Source organism: Podarcis bocagei (genome assembly GCF_964188305.1).
Source record: "Podarcis bocagei genome assembly, chromosome: 1".
Classification (NCBI taxonomy): domain Eukaryota; kingdom Metazoa; phylum Chordata; class Lepidosauria; order Squamata; family Lacertidae; genus Podarcis; species Podarcis bocagei.
This window is the reverse complement of record NC_138125.1, coordinates 123,988,741-124,000,251: the sequence shown is the minus strand read 5'-3', so window position 1 is coordinate 124,000,251 and position 11,511 is coordinate 123,988,741. Positions and strand designations below refer to the sequence as shown.

Here is an 11,511-nt window from a genome sequence, read left to right as displayed (position 1 = left end):
TAAATGGCAATCTCCCTTGCTTTAACAAGTAGAAATCAAATCATACTTTTAAAATTCACCCACATCATCAACTTATGGCTTTTACTGCATTTCACAAACATCCATGTTTCAGTTGCAGTCAAAACTGAGAAACTAGTAGGTTTTTAGCTCGATAAGCATCTACAAGGGCGTTCTCCAAGCATGATAATTGTGTGTGTACTTATTAATGTATATAATATATCTCAGTATTTGCAGTACTTAAAAGGTGGTGGAAGTCTCATGCATCCCATAAGGCAGATGAAGGAGAAAGATCCAAGAATGAGGAACACTATTAAGCATCTTTTTTTTCTTGCTGGCTATATCATATACAGAGTTTCATTGATAATATGCCAAATTGCTGCATTCAAGACCAATCCAAAAATCATTAAATTTCTAAAGAGCGTTTCATGAAAATACTCTCATGCTGCTAGCGACTGAAGCAAAGGAACACACCAGAAAAACAAGTAGATAATGACAGACAGCCTGCAATTAGCTCAACACAACAGACACCACCCTTACAATTTCAATCGTGAGACTTGTGAGACGTTGCCAAATCTGTTAGCATCATGCTATTTTCTTAATTGCAGTTGTTTCAGTAAGCCAGCAGAAGTTTGACTAGACCTTTGGATTTTTTGAGCACAGAAAAACAGATGAAGTAACCTCATGTACCCAACTTGTCTTATTGGTTTCTTCCTTCGCTTGCGAGTGTGAACCAATTAATAACACATCTGTTTTAAAAAGGTAAGCGAGGGAGACATTCAGGAGAGCCACCCTGCCTTTTCTCCATTAGCATGGAAATTGTATTTGAGCTGACGGTTCCTTTGAATTAAGAGACTGGATATCACACACACACACACACAAAACTTTAGCCAGGGGCACAGAACGATTTAGGCGTAGAGATTGAGCCAGGACTACTGGTGAACTCAAATGCCATGCTTTTACTGCAACACAGCAACAGGAAAAAGTGGTTTGAAGCAGAGAAGCAGAGAGAAAAGTGGTGTTAAACTTTGTATGTCACTTCCCCTCCCCACTTGACCACAACTATTCCCACAAGTGAGGTTCTAGACCTGTCAGGTGTTTTGTGCTACAATTTTCACCAGGCCCAGCAGCTAGGGTCGATGTATTGAAACATTCAAATGCATATAGTGATGATCTTTTTCTCCTTTTGCATGTCGGGGCAAAATGCTATCTACTTCACCACATACCGTTTCTTTCCTGCTTTGACAAGATCTTCGCATGAAAAGAGCAGAGAGCTCTTAAAAAACTACTTTCCACAGAAAAGTCACTGACAGGAGACCAGAATTATGAGGGTCACCAGAACTGCAATCTGAACTGAGAGGAGGTCTGTAAGGGGCACAAGTTTTGACAAGTTGGAAACAAACCTAACAGGAATGTTCTCTGGCTTCAGCCATCAGTTAAAGTGGCTGTTTAAAGGAATGGGGAACCTTAGGCCCAGGTGGCAAATGCTGCCCCTTGGCACTCTGCCCAGGCCACCTCCCTTGTTGCCCCGACTATCACCCATTTTGCCTAACTAGAATGCCCTTGCTCTGACGTTTGCCTGGATAGAGGTGTTTGTCAAAGTTTGTTTCACCCTAGCTCTGCAGGGAATGCTAGTTTGTTGGGTTTTGCTTCCAAGTCTAGAGCCAACCCAGTCTCTCTATACCAGAGGCAGGGGCTCCTGGGATGTAAAATTGGACTCCCATCAGCTCTAGTGAGCATGGCCAATGGTCACAGGTGGAAGTTGTAGTCCTAAAGCTGTAGAGACACAGGTTAGCACCCCAGCTCTGAACATCTCTGACTTAAAAGTGTCGAGGAAGCAAGTTATATCCATGTATTTTATCATCAGGCATTCCACCTGGCCAGCCATGAGGTAAAGTGCTGGTCTAGATGCAGTTTGCCCTATTATACAGAATTGTCCATACTGAAATTATTTTCCTCAGAAACACTTTCCTCCATAGCAGCTCTGGTCAAATGAATAAGTATGAGCCAATTTGGTTGCTACTCATGGCTTCCTCCTCCTAAACATTTCGTCGGTTTTAATATTGAGCTGTTGTACTGTTAGTACAGTGGTATCTCGGGTTACAAACACTTCAGGTTACAGGCTCCACTAACCTGGAAGTAGTATCTCGGGTTAAGAACTTTACCTCAGGATGAGAACAGAAATTGCGCGGCGGGAGGCCCCATTAGCTAAAGTGGTACCTCAGAATGGTTTCAGGTTAAGAACGGACCTCTGGAATGAACTAAGTTCGTAACCAGAGGTACCATGTATTCCTTTGCTTGTTGTGTAACAGTTGTACTTAAGATAGATGCTTCTTCAGAGTTCAACAGCACTAACATGCATACCTATAGGCACATGCACAGACATGAACTGGATTCAGAGTTGTTTGGGCTTACAGAAGGGTCTTATACTAGCATAGTGGAACTGTTGACGTCGCCATTTCAAAAGCAGTTTATCATGGGAGGCAGTGTTTGAAATGGTCCCTGGGGTCCACAGTATTAATTTCATTATTCTTTCATCTTGGTGAGCATGCATATAATTTCTCCCTCCCAATGCTTTCTACTAAAAGGTTTTGAGCAGGCTATTTTGAGAGTTCAGAAGTGGCCTATTACCCAGTGACCTATTTTGCTCCCGCTGTCTGCACTGGACAAAAGTGGATTTGTTTTGCGTCTTGCATTTCAAATTCTGCCTCAAGCGCTCCTGGACGTCTTAGGAATGTAGATTAATAAATACTTCCATTTCGTTCAGCAAGTTTGCTGTCCCTCCTGAAGGACGGGTGCCTCATGCTATGATTGTTCACTGTGCTTTCAGAAAACAATAATGGCAAATCTTCCCATTTCCAGAGCAACTCCCATTTCAAAACCTCAACACTTTGTAAAACCAGTTGGACCTTGGATAAAACCTAGAGGTAGAAGCATGCAGTTGTTTTGAATTGTTTCCCCTACAAAACCACATTTTCTGTAAATAAACCATAAAAATGCTTGCTTCAAAGACTTCACTGCGGGAGACACTTGTTACAATTTATTCCAAGAAGTGAAGAAGCATCCTGGAAAATCGCAATCCTTTATTTGAAAGAATGACATCTTGTGGAATTATTGGTAAGAAATATAAATACATATAGTCCACAATACTATCTGTCTAGAGAACAGATGCCCAGCTGTAGTCCATTTTTCTTATCTGGCGCAGTTTTTTTTCTTGTTCTCTTGACAATTTAGATGGAATGTTGTCCTCTAAACAATCTGTCACCAGTGGTGCCTCTGAGTCCATTTTAGCAACTTCCGTGTCCTCCTCCTCTGATTCATTCTCACTGTTGTCGCTTTCCATTTCCACTTCATTGGCAACTTCACTAGTGCTATAAAAATACAAATGGAAGGATCAAAAAATGTGCATTTGAGACCACTGAGACATTTATAACAAAGTCTCACAGCTAGAATATTTGCTGGGTTGTAGATATTTTTCTTAAGATTCTCATGAATATGATAACTAAGCTTTAGTATGACGGGGGACGTGGACTTATTAAAATTGGAAAAAAGTTTCCATACAAGTCACCAATAAGAGAATGGGAATTATAAGGGTCGCAGCATAATCTGAAGCAGTGGGAGATCAGCAGGAAACACAAATTAGGAGGGAATTAAGCTTTTCAATGCATCCCAACACAAAGAAAATACTCCGTAAACAGGCACGGCCGGGAAAGGCCCAGAAATGTTCCTGAAGTGTATAGGCAGTGGAGGTGTCTTTAAAACTAGCTTTTGCTAAGATTCAGTTTTACACACAACCTCTCATACTAATACACACTAAACCTTCCAGTATTTTATAAAATAGTTCTACTGAACATGCTGGGCCTAACCACACAGGTCTCAGGCTGTGTTCAGACAGCACTTAATTCCATTTTCACAATGTTTCCTTTACAGTCGTACCTTGGAAGTCGAACAGAATCCGTTCCGGATGTCCATTCGACTTCCAAAACATTTGGAAACCAAAGCGTGGTTTCTGGTTGGCTGCAGGAAGCTCCTGCAGGCAACCAGAAGCTGCAGAAGCCCCGTCGGACGTTCGGCTTCCAAAAATAGTTTGCAAACTGGAATAGTCACCTCCGGGTTTGCGGCGTTCGGGAGCCAAAACATTCGAGAACTAAGCTGTTTGAAAACCAAGGTACGACTGTATTTACATATCTTACGTGATCTTTCGCATGACGTAAAAGCCACTTTTGGAAAACTAGTGGAATCTAGCCAAAGTTTAGTGCTAAATTCTGTGTTACCTGTTTCCAGAAAAAACGTTTGCAGCCCCAGTGACCCAGAAAACTGCAGTTTTGCATTGCAATTCCATGATGAAATTTTAGGCAGCGTTCCGGCACACTGTCCTTTCCAAACATTGAAAATTTAGTGTGACATGGCAGTATACTGATCAAAAAGGCAGTGTTCTCTAATGGAAGAAAGTTATGCTGTGTCAAAGGAATGTAAGAATTGACACATTACCGTTAATGATCAGGAAATGATAAAATAATGCTCCGTGTCTGAATGCAACCTCAGACATGAGGTTCTCTAGCCCACCTGATATGAGTCATCATACCAGGTTCCCAAATAGGAGAATTATGTTTTAATACCTTTTCTTCTCACCCATATCTCTTGTGAATGTGGATGTGCCTCCTATAGGGCAAGAGTCACTTTCAAAGGACACCTCAATGTAAATGCTTCTGTTTCTATGACAATGGTAATGTGTTAATGCCCTCTTAACTCAGCTTCACGAAGAACCACCACCTCAGAATGTAAGCGGATAGGGGAAAATGTTGTGCGCGACCTTCTTTTGTTCTGTAAAGTTCAGTTTTATTGTCGGCTCCTTTCAAAAACAAACGTTTAAAAAACTGAGGGCTTCTTACCTTTTATTGGCTTTGGATATCAGCAGTGAGTTGATAAAAATGGGGCACAGGAAAGAGGCAGACGGTAAGACATGAGCTGGAGTGTGAAGAAGCTGGGGAGCAAAGACAAAAAAAAGACACAATAAGAAGGAAAGCTTGCTAAATGGTAGCATGTTCCTGAACAGGCATCCTGTTTATTCTTACTTCTTTGACGGCAGGTGATTCTTGTGCAAAGTTCTTCTGAATAGGGAGTCTCCCAGTTTCTGTAGCCTCTTTGTTCTGTTGCTGGTGCTTTCCCAGTAGCAGGTAAAAAGGAGTCATGGAGAAGCTCTCTTCAACTGCCAACTAAAAAGTGGTGATGGAGAAAACAGACCCGAGTTAAAGAACAGAACAGGGTACTTAATCCCTGCCTCCCACCCACCTTGGTGTCCAAAGTTATTAAATTAAAGGAGGGGGGAAGTGCAACTGGAGAAAAGTCAAGCAAACCCCTAGAATCCCCAGCTTTTGGCTTGGGGCTAATGGGAACTGGAGTCTAACAATTTCTGGAGGGGCACAGGATTCCTAGGTTTGCCCCCAATGGCTTCCTTACATGACTGGCTTCTCTCGTATCTATCTATATCTATATCTATATCTATATCTATATCTATATCTATATCTATCTAAAAAAAAGAACCATTAGAAGTTCTTGAGGGCAAAGCTGTAACGAGAATCCCTCTGAATTCAATTACAGCACACATTAACAGCAAGAAAAACCCAACAGCTTCTTTTGACCCCCCCTCCCAGCAATTATTAGTGGTTGGATCCAGCCGTATGTTATTCAAAAGTTAGTTATGCTCCTTGTTGTTGGCATCCGTCTGTCTCCAAAGACAATGGAGTGTGCCTCCAGGGGTGAAGTCAAACCGTTGGCCTCCTGAACACTGCTGGGGCCAAATGTCCCACTGGCAGCCTGAGATTTGGCACCATTTATTTCCTGGCCCACTGTATGGCTCTAGGTGGCTGTATAAGGCTTTATGTTGGACTGGTTGTACCTTTTTATAAATATTGGGGGGCAATTACAAAAATATTTTATTTTTGCAATTGTAAAAATTAAAAAGGCGGGTATTTTCCAGCTCGCTTCTTATTTATGAGTAAAGCATAAACAGAATTAAGTGCTCACTTCATCCTTGCCTAGGGGACATAATTTAAATTTGGGCAAATGCCAAAAGCTTAGCTTTTCCTGCATTTCTGTACTGATTAAGCAGTTTAAGATAGAACTCCCCCCCCCCGTCCAAGTGTGATGCAGATATTTTAAAAAAAATAATAAGTAGGTAAAAAGTGTAAAGGACTCCTGGATGGGTAAGCCCATTCAAAGGCAACAATGGGGCTGCGGTGCTCATCTCACTTTCAGGCCAAGGGAGCCAGCGTTTGTCCACAGACAGCCCTCCGGGTCATGTGGCCAGCATATCTAAACCGCTGCTGGCACAACGGGACACTGTGATGGAAGCCAGAGCTCACAGAAACACTGATTACCTTCCCGCTGCAGCTTTTGAACTGCTAGGTTGGCAAGAGCTGGGACAGAGCAACGGGAGCTCACCCTGTCACTGGGATTCAAGCCACCGGCCTTCTGATCAGCAAGCCCAAGAATCACCATGGTACAATTAAAAAAGAGGCCCAAACACTTGTGTTTTCACCCAAGATGAGAAAAAGTTAAGAACACTGGTCTGTCGTTTTATGGATGATAGCAAGATTCCTGGCATAGCCCTAAGCTACTGACAAGAATCTCTTGAAATGGGAATCTAGTATGACAGAGTTGACTGGATATATTGGGCCCAAGGATCTATCCCAAAGTAGATCCTCTACCCCTGCAGTTCCACCATGATGCACTGCACACTACTCAGAAGGGGATCTTTGGATCCGAAACTTAATATACGTCAAACCGATTTTCAATACAGGGCAGTTCAATCAAATCACACAGAATGGAATGTAGACCCTTTTAGAATTCCTGCTCACTTCTTTTAAAAAACAATTACCTGTCTGCTGGAAGGTGTAAGTCTCTCTTCTGGGCTCTTTGTGCTAAATGTCATCAATTCCTAAACATTCAGAAGGAAGAAACACTATTACGAAAAACAATCTTTCGCTAGGATTTCGTTGAGTCTTAAAATATGACACACAATCCAGATGATTTATTTTGTAGCATATGCACTTAAGAAATATAAGCATCTACTCATTAAAAACAAAATCCAGAAGGGATATAACATGAAGCATGAAAGGTTTAATGCTGTTTGAAATTATTTCTCTTTTCTCTTCAAGGGACACTGGGGATATTCATTAATATTTGACAATATTGTTTGGGACCAAATAAAACTGCGTGATTTAACCAAGTACAAGTAAAAATGACAATATTATCAGTCTATATCCCTATCACCTGACAATTTTTTAGCTGATCGAAAGGTTTTAAACAGAAGTACGTATAAAATTGTGGAAGAAAGGCACCCCTGTAGTCAAGGCATTTCTCTCTTTTATTCTAGGAAGGAATCAACAAGAAACAATGTATGCCAGCTTTGTCAACATGATTGATTTTACCCTTATGAAACTAAAACTCACATGATTAGCTAACATTTAGACTAGAATACAACAGAATCATATGAGTTGGAAGGGACCCCAAGGGTCATCTAGTCCAATGTAGTGGTTAAGAGCGGTGGACTCTGGTGAACCGGGTTCACTTCCCCGCTCCTCCACATGCAGCTGCTGGGTGACCTTGGGCTAGTCACACTTCTCTGAAGTCTCTCAGCCCCACTCACCTCACAGAATGTTTGTTGTGGGGGAGGAAGGGAAAGGAGATTGTTGGCCGCTTTGAGATTCCTTCGGGTAGTGATAAAGCGGGATATCAAATCCAAAATCCAAATCCAAACCCCGAACGTGGGAATCTGTAGCCCAATGTGGGACTTGAATCAGTGACTCTGAGATTCAGAGTCTCCTTTTTTTTATATAAAATTTTTTTTATTAGTTTTCCAAATTTTATAAAGACATAACACACACTAATAGACAAAAACAAAAACATGCATAATTTTAAAAATCTTGTTTTCATAAACTTGTTCCTTGACTTCCCCCCACACCCCTTCAAGCATCCCAATTTCCATAATTATGTCAGCAAATTATTATTTCTCCTCTTCACCATCTTAGTATAATCTTCTTATAAAGAATTTAGACTCTTTCCTAAGTTGGACTCAGGTTCCCTCCCATCGATTTCCCAATTTATATTAGATAAAAATATTAATTAAACCGAAAATTCATGAGTGTTATTGAAATTCTATTTCCCCCCCCCCCTTCCATTCCCGGTTTGCGTCCCTTCCCAAATATAAGTCCATAATAACAGTTCTTAGCCTGGGTTCCTCACGTCCGAGGCCTTCAAATCTCTTTCAGTCCCTCTCCGCCGGTCTTGTTGGTAGTCCTTTATGTTGATCAATAAAACTCGAGGAAGTTCTGTCTCATTCAAACCAGATCTTCTTTCCACAAGAAAGCTTGAAAACCATTGCTGCAAAAGATTCACAAACCCTTCATCTTTGAGATGGAGGCCCCAGTCATATTTCTTCTTTATTTTAAGTTCCTGTATTCCAAATGCTCTCGAGGCCTCCTCCTTCATCTTTCTCATCTTTCGCAGATTTGTAATCCTTGTTATCCAAGAGTCTTCTTGTTTATGCTCCACTAGTGTCGCTTCCTGGTTGGTACTTTCCATCTGAGTTTCCTCCTCTCCTTGTTTAGTCTTCAATTCTTGAGATATCTCTTCCAGTTCAGCTGTGGGTTCTTTCTTATTCAAATCCTCAGTACCTTCAGCAGAGCTGTTTATTCCAGAAGTCAAGGTCATGAGCTGTTTGTTCATAGCCAGACTCTGCTCTTGTAAAACTCCAACCAGATGAAATGTTTTTTCTAGCTCCGCTAATAACTTTCCATCCACTGCCATTGTAATGTCTCAGAAATCCCCCTAGAGGGAATCTGATACTTAGTAATTCCAACAGCCCTCTGCCTCTTTAGTTTCTTTGTTTCCAACAACTTTAGTTCAATTGTATCACTTTTAGTCCAGAGGGATCTTAGGTTAAAAGGATTTTTTACTTTAAATTGCCCGTTTGACAGTTTTGACAGCTGTCAAACTCCTTTCCTTTTCAGCAGACTTAGAGGCAGGACGCTCCCGGGCCCGGGAGGGGGGGTTACACACAACAAAAAGAAAATCTTCTAAAATTCCACTCTTGCACTCCAGCTCAACACTTGTTTTGTCAAATCGTGAAAGTTAATGTCTTATTAACTCACCCCAAAAGGGTAGGCTCTCCAGCTTAGTTCTCTACCGTTGCTTTAAATCTTCTGCAGGAAGGGGGGTGCGGACTTCCTTTTGACACATCCCCCGGTCGTATCAAATTCAAAGATAATTTATTTTAAAATCCAAATCCTCTACTCACGGGTTGCTTCTTTTCAAGTCCGAATTTAAGGAAACAAGTCAGCGCTTTTCAGCCATGGCACACGGCTCCGCTCCGCTGGGGTAGCGGTTTACTCTCAGCACCACGCCACTCTCCGTATCCTCTCCGTAGCCTTAAAAAAGGCTCTTCGTGAATCGGGGAGGGCGCTTAAGGTGCCCACCGAGTCACCAGGTCCTCAGGCATCCGCGCCTTAGGTTTTTGAGGGTCCCCGCGTCGCCGTCGCGGCAGGACCCGTCCCCAGCGGAGCCGATTCCCTCCGGAGCTCGGAGGGAATCCGCCATTAGCTGTCTGCGCCAACCCGGAAGTCCCGAGATTCAGAGTCTCCTGCCCTACCTACTGAACTATCGCCCATCTCCCCTAATAAGAACTAATTAAAAAGATTTCTCAGTTAAAGCAGTCTTGTCCAGAAAACTTCTTATACCAAGAAAGGGAGCAATTCATATGTACCGAAATCAGGCACAACATTGATTTCCAAAGTGAGGGATTCAGGTTTAGCTCTCAACTGACTCGAAGTCCCCCTGTGAGCTTTGCGGCTAAATGATGACCTCTCGTCCTGTCTCACCTTGTTAATGGTAGATAAGGGTAGCAGAGCTGAAAACGGCTACAGAAATGACTAGCACGACAACTTAGCTTTCTGAGCTCCTAACAACTCATTGCAATATTGTCCCAGATGCGCATTTAAACACTTACAAGTGTTTCAGTCAAGAAGTAAAACTGAGACTGGCTGAGCCACTGGTATTTTTCTGAATGAATGGACTCGGGGAGATCTCTTGGAACAAAGACAGCACACCGGACTTGGCCTCTGCAGACCTTCCTGTGGATACACAAAGGCTGCGGCTCACAGGGTTTGAATACAAATACTGAGGGGAAGAGAAAGAAGAAAAAGAGAATTTTAGTCTTTAAGAACCGCTTTCCGCGTTGCTTTTCTGAGGTCTGAAGTCAATGCATGATCAGAAAATGATAAAGAAACCCATACATTCAGTATAGCTCCTGGTACTTATATGGGAACCTATTAACGGAGTATAAATAAACCAGTCCCCTGTCTACAGAGTTCCACCAACAAAGAATAATATGGATAAAGATACAGCATGCTGGGCCTAGTTCTCAGTCAGGTGGTAAACCTGTCATTGGACTGTACCACCCCAGTGAGAAATAGGCTACAGAGCAGGGATGGGGAACTCCCATCAGCCTTAGGCAGTATGGCTAAATGCTGGGCATGATGGGAAATGTAGTCTGGCAACATCTGCAGGACCATGGGCTGCCCAACCAACTGTAGAGTATCACACATTGCAGGATAAAGAACAGTAAAAAGGAACTCCTGAAATGGAAATAGGTTTTCGCCCCACCATAGACTTTAAACTCCCTGACAACAACCACCCCACGTACAGAAAACAAGGAATGTGAACAAGATATTATCGCTCACCTGATCTAGCCCAGTAGGGGGTGAGAGTTATTAAAAGCCTCTGCGGTGCCAAGACTGTCGGGTGGCCTTTTTCATTAAAATAGCTTTCTTATAATGAAAATCTACAACCCAGAAAACAGATCTCAGGGCAAGACTCTAAGCGACATGGTATCCCAAAGGTCTGCTAGACAGATTGCCCTACTTCGGTAATGGTAAGAGCACCTTGCTCTAGATCAGGCGCCCCCAAACTCAGCCCTCCAGCTGTTTTGGGACTACAACTCCCATCATCCCTAGCTAACAGCACCAGTGGTCAGGGATGATGGGAATTGTAGTCCCAAAACAGCTGGAGGGCAGAGTTTGGGGATGCATGCCCTAGATAAAAGGGGTTTGGGCGCCAAGACACAAGGAAGTTCAGGCCAACCAATTCTGGGGCACTTGTCCTCTCACCCAGCAATCCCACCATGCTCCAGCCTGGTTCAGAAGGACCAGCGATCTTATGGATGGGCATTTTGGGGATGCAGTTGTGGGGGAAAAGAACAGCCCACTTGGTCCAGGATTCTGCTCTCACAGAGGAAAACCAGAGGCTTATGGGGAAGCCTGAAAGCAAGGTTTGAGTACAAGGGGGATGAGAAACACTCCGTCAGCAAACTTTCTTGTCTTAAGATCCAAACCATGATATAGTTTTCATGTAGACAAGAGCGGCCTATTTTAAAGAGTTATTTTAAGTGGCTTTCAAGTCCAAGGAAGTAAAATATTTTCCTGGGCAGTATGGTTCTGCAGTTTTGGCCAGTGA

General features: G+C 42.6%; 1 protein-coding gene across 2 annotated transcripts in view; it reads right to left on the bottom strand.

The window, feature by feature from the left end:
- Positions 1–3,065: 3,065 nt before the first annotated feature.
- WDR75 (WD repeat domain 75) overlaps positions 3,066–11,511 on the bottom strand; it is a 33,790-nt gene continuing 25,344 nt past the window's right edge. For both annotated transcript variants that reach the window (XM_081163146.1, XM_081163147.1), the window contains exons 17-21: positions 10,007–10,176; positions 6,878–6,937; positions 5,073–5,213; positions 4,890–4,981; positions 3,066–3,368 (exon numbers count right to left, since the gene is read on the bottom strand). In XM_081163146.1, the coding sequence (XP_081019272.1) occupies positions 3,155–3,368; positions 4,890–4,981; positions 5,073–5,213; positions 6,878–6,937; positions 10,007–10,176 (677 nt within the window). In that variant the 3' untranslated portion in view covers positions 3,066–3,154. The remainder of the gene's footprint in view (positions 3,369–4,889; positions 4,982–5,072; positions 5,214–6,877; positions 6,938–10,006; positions 10,177–11,511) is intronic.